The 22777-nt window shown below is 47.2% G+C and overlaps 1 protein-coding gene across 1 annotated transcript; it reads right to left on the bottom strand.

Moving 5' to 3' along the window:
• Positions 1 to 274: 274 nt before the first annotated feature.
• LOC122373118 (pickpocket protein 28-like) lies at positions 275 to 4966 on the bottom strand. Its single transcript, XM_043350902.1, has 8 exons — positions 4949 to 4966; positions 4061 to 4158; positions 3473 to 3688; positions 2983 to 3181; positions 2533 to 2669; positions 992 to 1103; positions 695 to 806; positions 275 to 462 (listed from the first exon to the last, which is right to left on the bottom strand). The coding sequence occupies exons 1-8, from the start codon at positions 4964 to 4966 to the stop codon at positions 275 to 277; spliced, it is 1080 nt and encodes a 359-aa protein (XP_043206837.1).
• Positions 4967 to 22777: the final 17811 nt, after the last annotated feature.

Here is a 22777-nt window from a genome sequence, read left to right as displayed (position 1 = left end):
ATACCTACCTATACCTAATCCATACTTTGACAATTTGTAATTATTTGTCACTTAATCCTTTACTTCATCCCTCTTTCAAAAAATATTTGTGCATTGACTACTAATCAGCCTGTAAAATTAAATCAGTCTCTGACTCTCTGCCAAGGTCTCTGCCGGAAATCAAAGCAACGAACGAAATTACGGACATTTGACATCTCCGTGATTTCGCTCGTGACTTTGATTTCCGACAGAGACTGACTTGATTACAGACTGATTTATATCTCATGCCATTCGTCTAAATCCACCCTCTCATACCTGGCACGTAGAAGGCCACGCAGCCGCACCGGTCGACCAGCGCCTGGGCCTCTCTGCTGAGCAGGCAGTTGGCCAGCGTGTAGTAGGTGGTGTCGGCGTGCCGCAGCGCTCGCTCGTGCTCCATGTAGCAGTTCCGCTCCTCCGGCGTGAAACTGGACTCGGCACGCGCTGCAACACGCAGAGACGAAGAGACCAGTCTAGACGCCGGGTAGTTGGGTAATTAAAATGGTGCTGCGATATTTGGTAGAAATCATTTATCTTGATTTTTGTTTAGATTTAAAATTTTATTTTTGTTCGCGCGTCTTTATGTTGTTATTTCCGAGTGGACTATAATGACGGCCACGGAAAGCTTGCACGACGGTATTGCTATTGCACGCCGACGCACCTCCGGTTACCTTACCTGTGGTGTAGGTCTCCTCAGCAGTGACGGCCACGAAAATCTCCTGTCCCGGCGGTATGGCCATTCCTCGCTGACGCACCTCCGGCTCGTCGTGAGTTCCGTGAACTAAAATCTGCAGCAAAGCGAATAGCCTCTTACTGACATGCTTGCCTTGGCATATACACATGGGCTTTGTTTTTTCTTACTGCATGCAGCATGCATACGATATTTTCATCTGTGTTTATTATTTAGTGCTCAATAGAAAATGTACCGACAAGAACAAGTCCAACCGTCAGCCTGTCTCGTCGCCTATCTAACCTTGAACCCGACGGATAGAAAATGGGAGAGGTAGTACTCGTAGCGTTTGACGTCGATCATCACGGTGAGACCGTTCTTGTTACCGGAGCCGCTGTACAGTACCCCGTCCTGCCTGGAACGTCGGGCAGCGCCGCTATGTGACACAAGCGTCGACCGTGTGAGCTGCCATCAGGGGCGCCAGCGAACAGAGATGAAGCGGATATCCACGTAGGGTATATTGACCGGGATGTTGCTGAGGTGGAACTGAAATGGGGCATTACTGAAGAGAACAAACGCATGCCACCATCTTCTCAGAGAAATCGAGCAAATATACCTAAAGGAACTAAATACGTCATAGTTATTAGGTATATACGCACTTACATACGTACAAAAGAAGAATTAGAACGTTGCAAATGTAGGGGAAGCCGGGGGAAGCCCGGGCGCGGGGGAAGCCCGGCCACCCCGTTTCCGGCTAAATTATTCACAATAAAATGCTCAACTGTTTGTCATTTCAGCATGGCAGCTAAGGTAACGCCAGCAAAAAAGTTAAGGCTAACAAAAATTGCATATTGTTAAAGTTATAGCGCAAAAATGATATTTTAAGGGTTTTTAGCTAAAAAGTGAGATACGTTGCACTGTTAATGTTATACCATACAGTCCTAATATTTATACGAATGTTATGTAATGACCGTTTAAGTGTTTGTAGTGAGGGGTGACGAGGCAGGCTGGCTTAAGTATGACATTTTTTTTTCGAATATCGCTGTTCTAAAATAAAAATTAGCACATTGGGGTAACCCCGGGCGAGTGGCCAAGCTTACCCCCAACCGAGAGCAATGCCACTAAACCACTGTTTTCCATGAGATAATAGGTACTGAGCAGAATTGGTTTACACCTAGATCAACGATAAATTTCGAAAATAAACATGTTATCATAGACAAAGCCAGTCATGTCACTTAAGGTCAACTAGGGTCAAACTACGTTTTTGCAGATAACGCGACAGACAATGAAGCTAGAGCTTCAAAAATGGTGTCGTTGTGTTCTTCTTCATCAGCCGAGTCGAATGATATGCAATATGATGCATTAAGGTAAAAAGAAAAATAAATTTTAAGGAATTTTGAAATACGCATTTTTTGTCAATTTTGCATCACGATTTTCATCGACCTGTACTGCATATGTGGTAGACGCTAGCTAAAATACCAGTAGTGACATAAACTCTAAGATGTCTAGAGCTAATCAGTGGCTTAATATTTCACTTTCCGTTAATATTTGGAAGACTCATAATGGTTTCATCAACTCGTTGTAAAGCGCTGGGGAGGTGGCCGGCGTTACCCCTATGCCGGGCTTACCCCAGAAAAATCAACACTTTTTTAAAACTAGATTTTCTCAACCTTATACTTATTCCACAAAACCGAATTTTTGGGAAAACACGGCCAATGAACGTAGATAACAGGATATCAACATTTTATACAGCACGTATGGTATGTAATAAAAATGAAAAAGAGCTTACTATGCCGGGCTTCCCCCGGCTTCCCCTAAACGTTCAAAAAACATCGTTTTCTCACTTGGCGCTGTCGTAGTGCGCGTTGAACAGGCAGCAGTAGCCGAGGTCGGTCCGTTGCGTTTTAAAGAGTTTCGAGCATGGTGTCTTCCGGCCTCTCCAGAGACAGGCGACGACCATCTCATCGCACGACGGTGAAGTCTGCACGGAGAAAATTAACGTGTCGCTGGTCGTAATGAAAGCACACACAACGGTGTGACAGGCAAGATACTTTATACGTATACTTCTATGCATGCTTTTATTTTTCGCTCTTATTGGAGAGAGAGAAAAAGACGGGGGGAAAAGGTAGAAAGAAAGAGAGAGAGAGAGAGAGAGAGAGAGAGAGAGAGAGAGAGAGAGAGAGAGAGAGAGAGAGAGAGAGAGAGAGAGAGAGAGAGAGAGAGAGCATCACGAAAAAATAATAGAAACAAACCAGAATAAATATTGGAAGGACGCGTTTGTCCCCAGAGCTCACCATCGCCATGATTTTCCGGACTTGTTCCGGAGGTATGTCATGTGTTCTGCGGCGGGTTTCTGCCGAGGGGAGGCAGTGGTCTCCCTCACACGAGTCGGCCGAGAGGGGACAGCGGCCGCCGGCGCACGAGTCCATGTAGGCGATCTCCAGAGCGTCCAGCACGCGCTGACGCCACTCGGTCTCGTTCGGGTACACGACTCTGTGGTGAATCAGCGGTACATGACTCAGCGGTGAATCAGCAGCACACGAATCAGCGGTACATGACTCAGTGGTGAATCAGCAGCACACGAATCAGCGATACATGACTCTGCATGACTCGGTGCATGAGTCAGTGGTGCATGACTCTGCTGTGCACGACTCAGCGGTAAATGAGTCTGCGGTGCACGACTCAGCGGTACACAACCCAGCAGCGGTAGGTCAGCGGTTTGACTCTGCGGTACAAGACTCGGCGGTCACGACTCTGCGGTCACGACGCGACTCGGCGACTCACCTTCCCAGCACAGTCTGCTGGTCGGGCGGCAGGCTGCTGTTGCTGATCTTGTTCAGGTTGCAGATGGTCAGCGCCGGGAAAGGGATCCGGTGCACCGGGTAGTCGGTCGTCTCAATGCTGACCAGTGTCGGAGACCGGAAGTAGTTGTCCACCACGCCGTAAATGAGGAACGACGCTGAGCAGAACGTGCCCAGCACAATGACGCCCCAGTACCAGCTGAAACGGGGGCACATATGTACAGTTTCGAATACCAGTTCTACCGACGACTTTTATTGACATTTTTGTGAGCGCTTTAGCAAGTAACATAATATTTTACATTATATGTTATGAATCTCACATATATGAGCTAACAGCAACCCAAAACAGAGCAATAGGAAGAGCAGCACAAACAGTTGTGTGCCTATAGTGGAGTAACCAGGCTCGACACTACCGCAAGACTTGGTTGAGATTAGTTCTCACTCATTGGTATACGATATTATTTTGATTTTTTCATATATCTGTGATAATGCAAGCAAGACTGACTCTTCTAGATGCTCAACGTTCCTACACGAAACACACCAAATAAATTCTGATGACAGGATTGCTCACCGTTTAGCTGACCTCTCCCTGGCCAAGTACTTGACACCATGGATGGTGGTCTCTTCGCAATACTTCTCAGCCTGTTCACGGAAAATGTCGCGATATCCCTGAAAAAGCCAATCGCATGTAATTACCGCACAAGGCTACAAAATAATGCACATTTTCTATACGCACTCCCGTAAAGAGAGAAGGAATTCAACCCCTAAATGTGACCCTATCATCGTTTATCCACACATATGTATGCATGTATGTAAATGTACGTATAGAACCGACTCTTGGGGCTTTTCTAAAATGTATTCGCATTTCACTAGACTTTTCTGTAAGTTCTGTTTGTGAAGTCCAACAATTTTCCGGGACTATCAAACTCCGTTTAAGTTTTGCAAATCAGATCAATTGTTCCGGAGATGAGGCGTAGGTACATTTTGCGTAGGTACATATATGTATCTTATAGAGCTCCCAGCATTCTTCGCCTTTGAATATACACTAGTTATTCCCTGTCAGTTCCGCATTCCGATGTCACTTTAAATGCAGACTGCCGCGAGGCAGTGCCTAGTGGATAGACTGTACCGCCAGCTAGCGCGCCTAGTGGATAGACTGTACCGCCAGACAGCGCGCCTGAATGATAGACTGTGCCGTGAGGCAGTGCGCCTGGAGGATAAACTGTACCGTACGGTAGTGCGTACGGAGGATAGACTGTGCCGTGAGACAGTGCGCCGAGAGAGTAGACTGTACCGCCAGATAGTGCGCCTTGATGTTAGACTGTACCGCCAGACAGCGTGCCTGGTGGATAGACTGTACCGCAAAGCAGTGCACCTGGAGGATAAACTGTACCGTACGGCAGTGCGTACGGAGGATAGACTGTGCCATGAGACAGTGCGCCTGGAGCTTAGACTTTACCGCCAGACAGCGCGCCATGGAGGGTAGACTGTACCGTAAGGCAGCGCACCCTGAGGTTAGACTGTACCGCCAGGCAATGCACCTTGTGGATAGACTGTGCCGTATGGCAGTGCGCCTTGAGGTTAGACTGTACCGCCAGACAGTGCGCCTGGTGGATAGACTGTACCACCAGACAGCGCGCCTTGAGGGTAGACTGTACTGTAAGGCAGTGCGCATAGTGGATAGACTGTACCATAATGCAGTGCACCTAGTAGATAGACTGCACCGCCAGACAGCGTGCCTGGTGGATAGACTGTACCGTAAGGCAGTGCGCCTAGTAGATAGGCGCACACGGCAGTCTATCCTAATGGGCGCACTGTCTCACGGCAGTCTATCCTACAGGCGTGCCGCCTCGTGGTACATACAGTCTATCCTCTAGGCCTAGGCGCAATGCCTGACGGTACAGTCTATTGGCCAGGCGCCCTGCCTTGCGGCACAATCTAACCTCGAGGTGCACTGCCTTCCGGTACAGTCAATCCATCCAGGCGCACTACCTTACGGCACAGTCTACCATCCAGGCGCAATGCCTCACGGTCACGGCACAGTCTAACCTCCAGGCGCACTGATTGGCGGTACAGGCTAACATCAAGGCACGCTGACTGGCGGTACAGTCTATCCACTAGGCTCACTGCCATACGGCTCAGTCTATCCACATTCCACAAGGTGCATTGTCTGGCGGTACAGTCTACTCTCTCGGCGCACTGCCTTACGGTACAGTCTACCCTCCAGGCGCGCTGTCTGTCGGTAAAGTCTAAACTCCGGGCGCGCTGTCTGGCGGTACAGTCTATCTACTAGGCGCACTGCCTTACAGTACAGTCTACCCTCCAGGCGCGCTGTCTGTCGGTAAAGTCTAAACTCCGGGCGCGCTGTCTGGCGGTACTGACTAACCTCAAGGCGCGCTGTCTGGCGGTACAGACTAACCTCAAGGCGCGCTGTCTGGCGGTACAGACTAACCTCAAGGCGCGCTGTCTGGCGGTACAGTCTAAACTCCGTGCCGTATCGTTTGGGTGATAGACTGCGCCGGAAAATGACACGCCTGGAGGATAGACTGTACCGGACTAAATCATTTGCGACAGGTATATAAGTACAACCTGCTCTCGATGGGGATGCGTGGGAAGGCGGTTGCGTGGGGGGGGGGGAGTGGAAGAGCCCAACGCGTCCATAAACCTCGACAAGCTTTTCGACTATTCGTTAGATGAAATGCCAAACTTTACAATATAAAAATGCCAGCGTACAGGCGTCTACATATAAGAAGTTTCGTTTCAGCATACCATTTCAGCTCTTTTCTTTGGCATATGTAGGTACTAAGCATCGAAAAAGGACGGAAAAATAAGAGCTTAGAAAAGCATTAACTGAAGTTCAACACTAGGCTGGGTTGGGAGGTGGTAAATGGAACTGAATTCAAAATGTTAAGCTGTTTGGGTAAAAAAATATTTTTAAGCTGATTATGTCAATGATCTTCATAAATCATTAGGACATGATAATGAATAGCAAGTTACGAATACCGACCAATACGCTGAGTAAATATCTAGTGCCCTTATGTAACGTGATGCCAGAGGAGTAGACATTGGAACAAAGCACCACATGAGAAAGACGCTGCTAAAATGCGCTGCGGTAATGGATTTCACCTGTTGCCGGTATATCACCTGTTTGGTAGAGAAAATGACCACCCTTATACGAGAACACGCCAATCACTTAGACCTCCATCGGACAATAACACAAATGGATTTATGGGAGCGTTTTGTGTTGGAGCCCTACTGCACGTCTGCAAAAGATGATAGTGTCGGGCGGCCACTTGAACCCTAATACGGGGCGAAGCATTACACTTACCGAATGGGGGAGAGCTGACGATGGCACTGATCGAGAGGGGTTCTTTTGCTCGGCCGTGGGTATCATTCTACTTGACAAGGGTACTGCATTGTCCAGTGTCCAGGATGAATATGTATTGGTACTGCAGTGTCCAGGGGATGCTGCACTGTCACTGTCCAATGTCCAGTGTCCACTGTCCGCTGTTAAGTGTCCACTGTCTACTGTCCCCTGTCCACTGTCCAATGTCCACTGTCCACTGTCCACTGTCCACTGTCCACTGTCCACTGTCCACTGTCCACTGTCCCCTGTCCCCTGCCTTTTGTCAACTGTCTACTATCTAATGTCGCTGTCCCCTGTTCCCTGTCCCCTGTCCACTGTCTACTGTCTAATGTTCACTGTCCCCTGTCCACCTTCCGCCGTCCACTGCTCCCTGTCCAATTTTAGACCGGCACTCACCGAGGGAGACCGGTGCTGCCACGCGGTGCGCCGCTGTCGGTGACACAGACGTCTTCCTTTAGGAGCGCTCACCGGACCCCACCGTGATGAGGACCGAGGGCGGGCCGAGACCCGCGTCCGACGAGCGGAGGCACCAGGCTGGAACACGGGGGTAGCGGGACAATGGTGCAGCGCAGTGGGCAGAGGAACATTCTGGTAGCAAGCTTAACCCGCGCCCCGTAGGGGGGGGGCGAAACGGCCCCCCCCGTCCTTTTCCGTGGATATCTCCTAAACGGCTGCAGATATCGCCATCAAATTTTCAGGCATCAATTTTACACATTGTGACCAAAAACTTTTCCAGATAGGTTGGCCACAGATGACGTTAGAATGACGTCATTTTCTCCCATTTTCGACCGAAAAAGAGCTTCACGAGAAGAGCTGTCAGGCCTACAGCTTTGAAGATACAGAAAATAATCGAGACACAAAAGGTGTAGAATTAACAACGCTACAAAACTGCCATCTCAGATTTTTGAAATTTTTGAATTTTGACCACTAAAAATCAAAAAGTATTTTTTTGGATATATTAGCCAAAAAATCCAAAAAGGTTTTTGGAGCTTCGAAAAAACGGTATGTATGATAGTACTTATCGTCTTCTATCTACATACCAAATTTCAGAGCGATATCTCTTTTTTTTGGCCAAGTTATAGCGAAAAAAAACTGTTCAAAAATGATGACGTCAAATTTATGGCATTTCTAGACAACGTAGGGCAAAACGAAGGCCACCATTAGACTCCCCGTGACGAGTTGCATCGAATCGATACCCATTTTATGCAAAAATATCAACTTTGAAATTTGACCTAGTTTGACCTGACCTTGACCTGACCTTTACCAGAACGTAGCCTAAGCTAACCCCAAAGGCTGCCTGACCCACATAATCGCATTTGTCATGTAAAATGGACCATAAAACATGCATCACACGACACTTTCATAAATTGACCCCCAGTGACCTGACCTCTGTGACCTGACCTGGTATCAGTGACCTCAGATAGCAAAGTATGTGCTTAGCGAACAATTCACCATCGATGATTTTCAATAACTTACCAATTTACTTGATTTCAGAACACTCTTCAAATGCCTGTGAAGTGTGAACGGTGAAAATCCTACATTTGACCTGACCTGTGACGTTATCGGTTTGACCTAGGCCAATGAAACTTGGCCACAAGTTAGTTCCCCGGTGGGGCTATCAAACGCCGTTTGAATTTTGAAAATCGGCCCGTAAATTTCCGAGATCGTAGGGGGTGCCGAAACGCCCCCCCCCCCCCTACGGGTGGTAGGGTCCACTGATAGCCCTACGGGACGCGGGTTAAGTTTACAAACGCAAAGACCTATATGGAACAATACATGCACATTACCATTGTTCTATGTAACTGCATATTCATTTTATATGCAACTCAAACAGACTGTCCCTATCACTCGAGTGTCAGGAAATTAGCAGTAGGTGCTTTTCTGCTGCGTAGAAATATAATAATACACATGTCATCATAGGCGGCGGAACGGGGAGGGCACCGGGGCACCGTGCCCCCCTTTGATTTTGGCATTTTAACATTAGCCCTATGGGCGTTGCATGGAAAGAATGGGACCAAAAGTCGGCAGTGCCCCCCTTAATTGAAGGTGTTCCGCCGCTACTATGCATGTCATTAGAGATGTGCTATGATCCGGACGTTAGAAACAAAGGCTGTCTTTTATTTCTTGGATTGGATTTTTTATAGTGCAGACCTTTCGACGATAATGAAAATGTTATCTGAATTTTGAATCAAATAAGATGTTCAGGCCATGACAAAACAGCGTACGGCTCTCGCGAGATTAACCGGTAGGTTTTGCTCTTTTACATTTCCGGTTATTCTCAGAAACTAATCGATCTACGATGAAGCCATTTTACACGATCATGGCCGGCTTGTTACCCAACAGGTCGATCGCATCTTCAACACTTAACCCGCGCCCCGCTGGGGGGGGGGGGCAGAATCTGCCCCCCTCCCGTTTTTCGCCAATAACTTCTAAACGCGTTACGCCAGCGACGTCAAACTTTCAGTACCTTATCATACATCAATTTGACACGTTCCCTGAAAATTTGAGCGAAATCCGTCGGAAAATTGTTGAGAAATTGACGTTTTAGTGACGTCATGTTCGCCATTTTCGCCTCAAAAACGGCAAAATTTCAAACGCCGCTAACATCTTCATTTTTAAAGGAATCAAGACGTAACAAAAAAGGTTATACGTGATTCTACTTTGTCTATCAAACGGCTATCTCGGGTTTTGAAAATTTTGGAATTTGGCCAAAATTTTTCCAAAAAACTGACTTTTTAGGGAAAATATTTATAAAATCCAAAATTTTGAGTTTATCGAAAAAACCGGAATATATGTCAAAGAAGTGGTCTATGTGCACCTACATACCAATTTTTAGAAGAATCGGTTCAAAAATGTGGGAGTTATTCAAAATTTTATGACGTCACGACACACAATTTTTTTTGAAAAATGATTTTTTTTGGAAGTTCTAGACCTCGTACGGAAACAAAAATAGCACCATTCGATTCGCCGTGAAAAACTGCATCGGATAGACACCTTCTTAGGCCTTAACAACCAACTTCGAAATTTGACCTCACTTGACCTGACCTTGACCTGACCTCGACCTGAAATTCATCCAGAGGTGGTCCATATCACTTATTGAGTGTGCCTATTGAATTCCATGAGTAAAATGACCCATAAAACATGTGTCGCACATGCCCTTTTCTATATTTTGTTTTTGGTGACCTGACCTGACCTGACCTGACCCTGACCTTGACCTTTGAATGACATTGTGTGCAACGAATATTGTCTTGGTAGTCTAAGAACACGTTTTGGGCAATCAGTCTCAGTCCATTCTTCGGCAACTACGGTGCAAGGCCGATACTGTAGAAACTTGCATTTTGTACCCTTGACCTGACCTTGACCTGACCTCTGACCTACTTAAGCAAAAAAAATTGGGCTCTTAAGATTCGCCTTGTTGAGAGCTTTCGATTGCCGTTTTCCCCGTCTTTCTACGACCATCGGTTCGGAAGTTAGACAGGGGGGGCAGAATCTGCCCCCCCCCCAGCAGGGCGCGTATGGCTGAATAGCCCAGCGGGGCGCGGGTTAAAAGCTTAAGACGACGAAGCCACCCTGAAGTACACTAAATTTTCTAGGTGCAAAACCTACGGCTAAAACCCGCCAGACCTGTACAAGTTCCTTAGGTGAGATGATGGGTTCCTTAGGTGTGAACAATTTTTTCACCTTTTGGTTAGGTACGCCTACGCAAGGCCCTAAAACTATCGTCTACGATTTGTAGTGTTGTCCTGGAAGGAAAGAGCCGAGGTGAGGTGAATAAACACTACAATTCAGAGATCAAACATTTCTTAAGTCAATTTTGTATAGAGTCCGTTTAATCTCAGAATATCAAATATGTAGGCATAAGAAGCATCACTGATTCTACAAGAGAAGAACAATGCCATGACCGACAACTAACGAGCTATTTTTGGTACGTAACTCAGAGTCAGAGTCGAAAGCCGGCTTCTCGAACGTCATCGAGACTGCGTGGCAGCGCCAGAAGACAAACGCCGAAACTGTTCATGTTTGCCGAAACTGTTCGGCTCTAAACGCCGAAACTGTTCATGTGAAGCCATAAACAGCTCGTACACAATCATGTCTATTATTTACCTATACCCGGACGCATAAGAAGTGCGCATTAAAAAGGGACCCATGACCGCAATACCATGGGCATCGTCCACAAAGCCGTACGCAATGCGTTATCGTATTTTCCCGCGTCATGCATTTTGGGTAATTGTTTTTCGCTGTCGGTACGCACCATTTACCGCTTGCTGCGCAATATATACCTAAACATCATTGGTAAAAAATTAAATACCATTTGAAAAATATAAATGAACATGTTTACAGTCCTAAATTTGCTTTTACTAGTAAGCTCCGATGAACAGTGAAGAACAGTATATCTAAAAAGAATAGACACGTTTACATAGGGTTTGTTGCAAGCTTATATCTCCGTCCGTGATGTTGCAAAAGATGCTTATGGTGCTTAACAATTTACAAAATGATCCCATCTAAATATTTGAAGACCACTGCATCGAAATTATCGTCACATTAACAAGCTAGAGCCTCGTCAAATATGCTATGTAAACCGGGTTTATGTCCCCTGGTTTGGCTCTCCCACAGGAGGGCGAATCGGTAACTTGGCTGAATCCCAGTTGCGGCACCCGGCCGCCAGGGTCGCTGCTGCGCGAGCGGCCTTGACCGCTCGCATGTCATTGGCAGTTCGGTCCCTCCCCGTCCCCATCTATACCGAGGTGGGGAGGGGAGAAGAGGGGAAGAGAGGGGAGGGAGCGGCACTCGCTCGGCACTGGGCGATACCTGGCTGACCCCGCGCTCCCTCGCTGACCTCCGTCCTGCCCTCAGGCGAAGATCGACTTCCTCGGCCCGTAGCGGCCGAGCGGAAAACCGAGCTCGCGGGGCGCGACTCTATTGTCCCAATCTTATAAATGAAATGCTGTCGTATTCACGGCATTAGATAATGTCGTATTCACTGCATTTTACCACAGCAGTGGATGTGGTAAAATGCAGTCCAAAACAAACGGAAGCACACGATTGATGCATAATGCGCCCTCCCATTCAAATAAGGTCGCCCACTTCAACAGATGGTGTATTTTCTTAGGGCGTAACAGATGCAAAACGCTACCGAACTTTTTTAGTTCGGCCACTAGGACCGTTAATATACAGGGTGTCCGGAAATTGATTGCACACTGCCCATATTCACGCATCTCGCACGTGCTCCCGCCAAACCGGTTAGGGAGGTTCGCGACCCCGCCCCCGGGCACCCCAGCGTGTCAGGTGATCACGTGACCCAGCAGGTGACCTGACCCCAGCCGCAGTGAGTGGCCACAGGTCGCTTTCCGAGAGGTAGTCTTCGCGCGCGGACCCCATATCGAGAATAGTGAGGGAGCACACTTTGACGACGCGCTACCGCGTGGTTGGAATGGTTGAAGCCGGGATGACGGTAGGCGATGTTGCCCGACAAGTGGGCGTATCTCGCCGTACCCTTCATTACTGACTGGTTCTCGACCACAGCGATGCAGCACTGGAGAATCGCAAGGACCATGGAAGAAAAACTGTGCTGAGCAGTGTGGACAAAATCGTGCTCGCTAAGGCCGTGCTGAAAAGACGCCAATCGACGCGGAAACTGGCCAAAAAACTGACTCAGCAGGGTCAAGCGGTGTCGAAGACCACTGTTCACAACTACATGGCCCAGTGCCTGGGTCTCAAACCGCTCAAGCTGCGCCGGCAGCCAAAACTGGCCGAAGCCCAGAAGCGGAAGCGTCTGGTATTTGCCCGGGAGCAGAAGAACTGGACCATTCAGGACTGGCGGCGCGTCTTGTTCAGCAATGAGTCTGTGTTCGAGCTCATGCACCCGCTGAATCGCCAGAACGAGCGCGTCTGGGCGCACAGCAGTGCTGAAGTGCCTGCCATCGACAAGGTGAAGCAGCCGCTGAAAATCATGGCCTGAGCCATGATGAGTCATTAGGGCTTGTCAGAGCTCCACATCGTCTCCCGCGGTCAGACCGTGACGGCCCAGTACTACGTGAAGGAGTTCTGAAGAAGTCTGCAGCGTCCGCGATAAGCGGAAGAGGCAGACGGGGGCGCCAACACAGGTCGAGCTGCTCCCGAAGATGTCCGAGGCGATCTTCCAGCAAGACGGTGCTTCAGCTCATCACGACGCCAGCACTCAACGGTGGTGCTGGGACAACCTCCCAGGGCTTTGGGACAAGGGTGCATGGCTGGGCAACAGCCCTGACCCGTCTCCCATCGAGAATTTGCGGGCTATCGTGCAGAGCGAGCTCGACATGATGGAGCCGGCTACCACCGAGCAGGCGCATATCAGGAACCTCCAGCGAGCGTGGCTTAGCATTAGTGTAGAGATACTGTATAACCTGATGTGTGGCATGCCCGACCGTATGAGGGAGTGTGTGCGATTGGGTGGAGGGTATATCGGTAAATAAACCATGACCCATGCATGTTTTGTTTCCTTGTAAAGTGGACTAGAAGAGTGTGCAATCAATTTCCGGACACCCTGTACAATTGACTGAAATGCGTGAAAACCATTTTGCATTTAATAGCCGTTTTCTGCACCCAAGCATAAGCCAGTGACGCCCTGTCCATTCTAAAGCGTTCATGAGATTGGTCCCAGCACCCGATTTTATATGAGAAAGTCGTTCAAAAAGCATCTTATCTCTAACCAATTTATTTATTATGGCCATTTTTACAGGACGTCTATAGAGCTTTGACTTTTAAGCCGGGTTCACACCGGTTTTCCGGTCCGGAAAAATTCCGTCTGCCGGGCCGGCACCAAAATGTTGAAATTGTCGCTAGATGTCAAAAAAGTCGCTAGAACCGGAAAACCGGAAAGTCGAGCCGGAAATGTCATTCTAAGTACATACGATAAGTAGGTACCAAGCAATCTCGCGAATTATTTTGAAATCGAACATACTTGTGTGACGGCTTTACAAGTCCCTGATGCAGTTCCACCCAACCGTAAATCATCCATCCTTCACTGGTAGGTATATTAGCAACATTAATACAATTTAACATTTACAGCATGCGGGCTAGGTATCGACAAAAGACACTAATAAATTTCAATCGCGCTTTGGCTGTTGTTGGTTTAAAAACACTTGCGAACAAAGAGGAATTGAGGGCTGGGCAGGGCGCATTAGAGACGGCGAGCTTGATATTACGCTTGCTGATGTAGATGGCTGGGTCTCAAAATCGGTCATCTGACTGTCACTGAACTCTACTGCCATAACCCGCGCCCAGCTGGGGGTCCTAAATTTCCACGCCTTGCTGGTGGAGGTGTTTAACACCCCCCCCCCCTTTTAACTCGGCTCCTGGGCCACGTAGCGATACGAGGAAGGCGGCGTTCGAAAGAGTGTCAAAATTAATGACGAAATTAATTCGGTCACTTTTTTTGGTCAAATCAAAGGTCAGGTCACCAGAGGTAATGGAAAGCCGAATTTCACCGATTTTCAGGTCAAATGTCGACGATTTACAACAAGCCAACGCATAACTTGGCATCAATTTTCTCCCATTGACTTATAATGGGGGGGTCACAAAATTGACCTGACCTTAGGTCACCGATATCAAAATTCCGAGATAGTTATTTGTTTAAATTGTGTACATATTGTTGCCCTTATCAATCGCTGAGAGTTTCAAAGAGGTCGGTCGCTCGATGTAGCATATGGAAGACGTTGAAACTTTGTATGAGGTGAGGTCACTTGAAGTAACCTGGTGACCTGACCTTAAGTGACCTTGGTCTACAATTTTTTACATTTGCAGAAAAGATGCATGATAAGGTGTGCCAAAAACAGCCGCCGTTTTTTTAGATGTTCGCGAAAAACCACAGGGAGGGTTCAAATATCCCCCCACCCCCACCCCCAGCAGGGCGCGGGATAATATCCTTGGCATTCAGTACCATCGTATTTCCTGAATCTTCTACTTGCGATTGAATGGCAAAACTGCCTCCACCCTCCCGAGCTGCTATGTGCTTGTGTAGGAGGGCATCGAGGGCAGAGAAGTGTTGTCGGCGCGTCTTGTAGAATGTAGATTTCAGAATCTGCTCGGCTGGCTCCACTTCGTAGACGACGGAAGTTAGCAATACATACATTGTGCTACCTGTCCTGCGGTCGGCTCCAGCGCTTGATAATCTCTTCTGCAGATACTGGCTCCGCTCCTTCTACAACCAGCGCGTCCGCAATGTTGTTCCACAAATTCGCCCTTTTCACCGCTTCCTTATAATATTTATCTTTTTTATTATAAAGTCATGGATATTTTCCAACCAATGAAATTAATTTATAATTTGAAAAGGCCATGAGTCATGTGAAATACAAAAACAGAAATGTAGCTATCACTCCGTTTGAGATGCAAATGTTTTGAAACGTTTTGAAATAAAAATGAAACGCCGTCAAATTTACGCTTGAATTTTATATTCTCGTGAAAAATCGCGAGACTATTAGGGCACCGTTGGTTAAATTGGTCCTGTAGCGCTGAAACATAACATTATTTCCCTCGTGCCTTAATTTCATATCACAAACGGTGGCTATCCGGCAAGGCAAAAGTTGAGATGATTTCAACTTTTTGCCGGACCGGAAAATCTGGCTCTCCGGCCTGCCGGACCGGTCAAAAGAAGTTGCCAGATTTGCCGGTTCACACCAGTTTTCAATTTTCCGGCACGGAATTGGCCATTTTTCCGGTCCGGCAGACGGAATTTTGCCGGTCCGGAATCCGGTGTGAACCCGGCATTACATTTCTTCCTCGTTCAGGAGCAACGTTTTAACCCTCACCAGCTTTCAGGTTTTCTGAATACCGAGGGGGCGTTGGGGGGTTGGAACTGAGGGAACAACCCCCTTCGCCGATTCGCCCCTAATTGAGCTAGAGCCTCACGAAAGAAACGATCGTGTCCGTCGTTACGAAATGTAGCGATCGGTCTCCGATTTTAACCCGCGCCGTGCTGGGGGGGGGCGTTTTTACGCCCCCCCCTCAGGTTTTTCGCGAATATCTCAAAAACGGCGGCGCGCAGCGCCGCCGTTTTTGGTACACGTGTTCCTACATCATTTCCGCACATGTTGTGAAAATTTCAGACCTAGGCCGTTCAAGGTCAGGTCACCAGGTCACGTCAAGTGACCTTACCTCAGAAAAAGTTCAAAGGCTCGCTATAGCTACACCGACTGAACGATCACTTTGAAACTTTCAGCGATTGATATGAGTAACAGTATGTATAAAATGTATATCTCGGATTTTTGATATCTGTGACCTAAGGTCAGGTCAATTTTGCGACCTCTCCATTATAAGTCAATGGGAGAAAATTGAAATGCGCCTCTTTTGGACGAATATCGTTCAAAACGCTCTCAAACATCGGTTCATAGGTAAACATGACACACTGAATAGGAAAAATGCACCTGTGACCCCTCTGTGTGCCCCTGAGGTCATCTCAGGTCATGAACGGTCGCCAGCAGTTTTTTGGCTATAACTTTTGATAGAGACGTGCTAGAGCGGTGAAAACACGTCAGATGTGTTCAGCTCGACGATACGGATCGACTGATATGCAACATGACCCTTTTCGGTCAGGTCATGACCTTGACCTGAGGTCAAATTTTCAAAATGACCTTTCAAGGTCAACAAATAGTTCATTCGACGCGTCTCAACGAGAGGAACACGATGCTGGCAAAAGTAATGTCATGGCGCTTATGAGTCAAAAGTTATTGACGAAAAAACGTTTTTCGTAAAAACGGCTATTTTTGGAGTTTTTGCCCTCTGGAGCCTAAACCGTTGACCTGAGGTCAAATCTGAGAACAATACTCAGAAAGGTCTGTAAAAGGGCTATCGAATGCGCTTTTCCGCGGCGCTGTAGCTCTATCGGTTCCCGAGATAGCCGTTGGCAGTTTCCAAAATGTTGAAAGAGTCAACATTTTACCTTTGGTGACCTCTGGTGACCTGACCTTTGACCTGACCCAAAAAATGACCGAGGTGTTTTCGTCCTTATTTTTGACGCTCTTTCGATTGCCGCTTACCGCGTGTCGCTACGTGGCCCAGGAGCCGAGTTAGACGGGGGGGCGTGAAAACGCCCCCCCCCCCCAGCACTCGGCGGAAAGTTCAGGCCACCAGCACGGCGCGGGTTAAGGACTAGGGTCAGCCGATGACTTCTGAGGTCAGGTCAAGTGGTCCAAGGCACAGGTTCGGTTTTTGGTAAATAACTTCGCTAAAAATGATCGCAGATCCGCGATTTTAGCCGCGTCGTGTTTGTCTAGCTCAGGCGTGTCGAATGGTATACTTTTTCTTCGGGTGAGATCAACTTAAGGTGTTAAGTTTGGGTTAAGGTCAGGTCACAGCCCGTCAGGTCACGAAGCTGGTCAAAGGAGGTCATATTGCATATCAATCGATTTGGCAGGTCTTTCCATGTCCATTAGTGGCTTTATCGACTCGGTAGCTTTAGTTGATCGGGAGTTATTGACGAAAAACAGATGAGCCAAAAGGATTTTGTCTTATAAGTTGACCCTAGGGCCTCACAATGGTCTTGCCCGGAAAAATGTATATATTTTTTGTATACACTGTGCATATTTCTATTTGGCGCGGCTGAGCATGACAAACGTAATACCACCGAGCCGCCTTCCCCTGAGACCATTTTGCGAGGTTAATCAAATCCCGACCTTGTTTTTCCCTGGCCATTAATGTTCTAACCTTACGGGTGATTGTTTGAGCGCGGAAGATGCTGAATCTTGGTTAACCCCATACTTATCATATGATAAAGAACGTCAGTGTTAGAAAGTTAATTAACAATTTAATTTAGGATAGTTTAATTCAAGTCCGTATGAATCCGACTTGACAATTTACTAGGTGGGTTTTGCAATTCAAGTCGGTATGAATCCGACTTGACAATTTACCAGGTGGGTTTTGCAGCGCTATTAGTTTGGCATGTAGGGGAAGCCGGGGGAAGCCCGGCATAGTAAGCTCTTTTTCATTTTTATTATATACCATACGTGCTGTATAAAATGTTGATATCCTGCTAGCTAGCTAAGTTCATTGGCCGTGTTTTCCCAAAAATTCGGTTTCGTGGAATAAGTATAAGGTTGAGAAAATCGAGTTTTAATAAAGTGTTGATTTTTCTGGGGTAAGCCCGGCATAGGGGTAACGCCGGCCACCTCCCCAGCGCTTTACAACGAGTTGATGAAACCATTATGTGTTTTCCAAATATTAACGGAAAGTGAAATATTAAGGTACTGATTAGCTCTGGACATCTATAGAGTTTATGTCACTACTGGTATTTTAGCTAGCGTCTACTACATATACAGTACAGGTCGATGAAAATCGTGATGCAAAATTGACAAAAAATGTGTATTTCAAAATTCCTTAAAATTTATTTTTCTTTTTACCTTAATGCATCATATTGCATATCATTCGACTCGGCTGATGAAGAAGAACACAACGACACCATTTTTGAAGCTCTAGCTTCATTGTCTGTCGCGTTATCTGCAAAAACGTAGTTTGACCCTAGTTGACCTTAACCCTCGCACGACCAGGCCATTTCTCATAACACGAACGACCAGGGGGGGGGGGTTGTTACGACCCCCCCCCCTGGCGTTTCGAAACGGAAGGTCGTAGAGCTTAGCGGAAAAAACCAACGGATTGCTCTCAACGAGATCTCGCGATCGGTGGTATATTTTTTGGTCCTAGGTCAACATTTGACCTACTTTTGACCGGTCAAAGGTCAAATTTTCGGAAAAATAGACTTTTTTCAACTTTCGGCGGCGATTGCGGCAAAACGGTGGGAGATATCCACTTGAAACCTTCACTATCGTGTTCCTTGATCAATTCTCTATCGTTTGGTATGTATTTCGTTTCCCTAGCTCTAAAAATGGCGCATTGGGAGCGCCGGAAGTCGGCAAGGTCACAGTCGGCGGCAGAAATTCGAAAAATCAAAATTTAAATTTTTGAAATCTGATTGTATTTTTGGATTTTTTGGATTTGGGAGGTCCATTTGCTCCCTATAGAAGCTAATATTGCTGCATATTCCCATTGAGGTGACAAGAATTAGCAAAATAGTGGTTCGGGCGCTTTTCAAAAATAGTACCGGACGCTGTTCCTCTTGTGACGTCATAGCTCCGTGACCTGACCTGACCCGGTCAAATTTCTAAGACCATATGATAGCCAATACTTGCCCCAACATGCATGGGAAGTTTCATCACGATCCATCAACCGATGTCCGTACCACCGGCAGGAAACCTCGGGCGTTGGCACTCAGTTTGTGAAAATCCGGCCGGAGGCTGTACCTCTTATGACGTCATAACTCCGTGACCTGACATGACCCGATCAATTTTTTTTTCGGCAAAAGATGCGCAAAGGTTGCCCCAGAGGGTATTTAAAATTTCAGCCCGCTACAACAAGCCGTTTAGCGTGCACTTCGAAAAAACTTCAGGGGGGGTTGATACAACCCCCCCCCCCTAGGCGTTCTAGGGTTAAGTGACATGACTGGCTTTGTCTATGATAACATGCTTATTTTCGAAATTTATCTTTGATCTAGGTGCAAACCAAACCTGCTCAGTACCTATTATCTCATGGAAAACAATGGTTTAGTGGCATTGCTCTCGGTTGGGGGTAAGCTTGGCCACTCGCCCGGGGTTACCCCAATGTGCTAATTTTTATTTTAGAACAGCGATATTCGAAAAAAATGTCATACTTAAGCCAGCCTGCCTCGTCACCCTTCACTACAAACACTTAAACGGTCCTTACATAACATTCGTATAAATCTTAGTACTGTATGGTATAACATTAACGGTGCAAGATATCTCACTTTTTAGCTAAAAACCCTTAACCCTATTAGTGGCAGGCTCCTGGCTACCCCCTATTAGTGGCAGGGGGGGCTGTTTACGACCCCCCCTTGATATCTCGAGATCTAACGGGCCGATTTTCAAAATTCAAACGGCATTCGATTTCGCTCAACGTGATCTACATTTCTAAAAAATAAAAATTAAAAAATGTCAATTGGGGGGTAGAGGGGGGTAAAAACGGGCAAATTGCAGATACATTTTAGACTGTTTATCACGGCCAGGTTTCTGAACCAATCTTAACGCAACTTTTGCCGATCGATAGAGAATGAACCAGGAATTCACATGGATCCTAAAAATATGCATTTTCAAAAATCATAGGCGGATACAGATCATTGAGATTGGGGGTACACAAAAAGTATAGTAAATAAGGTTTTTGTTGGTACTGTTTCTAAAAAGGGTGGTAATGGTCTTGTTATGTTATAATTTTCTTATGAGAGAACGACTAAAATTGTATTGGTAATGCATAGGCGGTGTCAGGGCACCTATGTTGGGAGGTAAAACATAACCCCCCTTTTTGGACGCCTGGATCCGCCTATTATAGCAAAAACGTGTCAAAAGAGGATGCACAATAACTGTATATGTTATCACATGATACCTTTTATTCACTGTTCGTAAAACTGGTGCAGCATCGTGATCTTCGCCCAAATGACTTGCTTCACGAATAGGACCCCCCAATTCCCAGTGCTCTGGAGCCGCCCCTGGTAAAGTTATGATCTTGAAATTTTCAGGGAATGTGCTCAATTTAGTTTTAGGAAAAGTCAGAAAATTTCAGCATCGTAGCTTCAGCGGTTTTGGAGATATTCCCGAAAAACCTGAGGGGTGGATAAAAACAACCCCCCCCTGCCACTAATAGGGTTAAAATATCATTTTTGCGCTATAACTTTAACAATATGCAATTTTTGTCAGCCTTAACTTTTTTGCTGGCGTTACCTTAGCTGCCACGCTGAAAGGACAAACAGTTGAGCATTTTATTGTGAATAATTTAGCTGGAAACGGGGTGGCCGGGCTTCCCCCGCGCCCGGGCTTCCCCCGGCTTCCCCTAATTATAAATCACTGCTTATTTCGATCCGGATATAGTTATTCAATGCTGGCCTTTGCGTCCTCAGAAAAGTTGTTTATAATCATGAATGCTTGCATTGACTCATACTTTCCATTTTTCAGCACCATTATTCGCCGTAGTTGACCAGGTGTTTTTCTTCAGCTCTCCCCTGAATCATTTGGCTTAGACCCATGGCGTATCACCCGTGCATCGCAAGACGCACCTACCACACACAAGTTCACGATCCCCACGAACCCACATCAGCGTCCGTTCGCTTGGTGTGTGACTCCTTGACCTTTGGCCGCGACAACTGCCAGCCCACCGGAGCACCCCTCCCTACACGCGCTGCCCCGCCCGATCCCCTCCCTCCCCCCCCCGGGGGTCGTGTCACGAAGGTTCGGGCTTACGCTACTACCGGCCGCTGCACAGAGCTGTCACCTAGCGCTTGGGAATGTGTGGTCTGGTGCGGATTCAGCCAACTACCGGCTCGCGACACCAGCGCCACGTAGTGGCGACGGTACATTCTTTTTAGACATACTGTACATCACTAGTCTTTAGTCGACCACGTCACGTCAAAACGGTTTTCCGACCCCAGCACGTGCAGCCTGCACCCCTCGCAGACGGTGACCCCCCTGGAAACTGGTTCAAGGTGTTACCGATGTGTCCCGCCAGTATGGCTTTGCCCGTGACCTCGGGTTGACCTGTAGCCTTGACAAAAAATTTCGTGTCACCGAAACTTTGAAGCGGAATAGCATGTGCCACGAAGCACCGAGCGAACCGAGGCCAGCACCAAAAGTTTACCTCGCCGGAGACGAATCAAACGTTCCCACTTTCGTCCCGATCGGTCCACCCATTTTGACTTCAGGTCCAAAAAAGCTTGGACAAACTCACTCACATACTCACTGACAAACAGGTTGCACCAAAATATTGGTTGCACCAAATCAAACAGGCCTCTTGCACCAAAATCCTCTTGCACCAATGCTTGGATTATTTTGCATCGTATACCCAGTCCAAGTCTCAAATGTAACAATTTGCGTGCAAAATTTAGCAAGCACATGTATGATTATGTATTGGGCTATTGCAAACAAATTTACCACCGTTAGATTAGCTTATTCTGAAACAGGTTTTTCGATTCTACCCAGCTAGGTAGTTTGGTGCAAGAGGCGATCAACAATCAACTTATGCATTATGTCTTATTCCATGAACTATCCCAGCTTCCACATCTGCAATTATACAGATAAATACAAACATAACACTTGTAATGACAGTTTACCATTCGAACTGACCTTCTTCTTTAGCATGGCGACTAGCTCCACTTCTTCCTTTTGCGACATCTGCACCGCTTCTTTCATGATCTTTTGGATGGTGCTCACGCCGTGGAGGTCCTTTTCCATTGGCTGCGCTGTGGATGCCATCACTATGCCACGGACCAAGTGCCCTGCAGTCTTTACTTATCACGAGTGGTCGGTAAGGCCAGTCGCGGAGAATCGCAGTCGCAGGTCCGCAGACGGAGGCTTACGACCAGTGGCTCACACTCCGTCGTCCGGGGACTGAATGTCGGTGGACTGCCGTTCTCAGCCGTCTCGCGCGGAACCGACGCGTCGACACCGACGAGAGCACGCGCCGATACGGACGAGACCACGCGCCGGTACCGACTACTGACGTGACCACGCGGCGAATTCAACGAGAACTGAGCACCGAGGAGTGTAAAGGGCCTGCGTCACCTGCTAATGTAGTCGCTGCGATGAAGTATGAACCTACCTAAACAGGTACGATGGTGTCTATGTCATCAAGCGTTCCATCGCTAGCCTATCTGGTCGTAAACTGTTCACGTGGCTCTGATCATAAGATGTTGCATGTATATATGTACATTGTACATTGTACACTCAGTGTAACGTTGAATACTTATGGTGACGTCTTGCCAGATACCTAACAAACACGGAAATAAAGATTGGGAACTGCGCAGCCTATTTGTCATTCAACTGCACCAATTTCAGCTGTTTTCGAACCTCTCTCATGGTGGAGTGAAACGATGCCGCGGGGAGCCGGCCGATG

The sequence above is a fragment of the Amphibalanus amphitrite genome, unplaced genomic scaffold (assembly GCF_019059575.1).
Source record: "Amphibalanus amphitrite isolate SeventyFive unplaced genomic scaffold, NRLGWU_Aamphi_draft 001445F_arrow, whole genome shotgun sequence".
NCBI lineage: Eukaryota > Metazoa > Arthropoda > Thecostraca > Balanomorpha > Balanidae > Amphibalanus > Amphibalanus amphitrite.
The sequence above is the reverse complement of the archived record's forward strand: the minus strand, read 5'-3'. Positions and strand labels throughout refer to the sequence as shown.

Bases quoted from the DNA above. Each gene is read 5' to 3' on its own strand.
- LOC122373118 (XM_043350902.1), bottom strand. The intron at 807-991 runs GTTAGATAGGCG...GCTTTGCTGCAG, and splicing joins TTCTATCCGTCGGGTTCAAG to ATTTTAGTTCACGGAACTCA. The intron at 463-694 runs GTAAGGTAACCG...TGCGTGTTGCAG, and splicing joins TGAGGAGACCTACACCACAG to CGCGTGCCGAGTCCAGTTTC.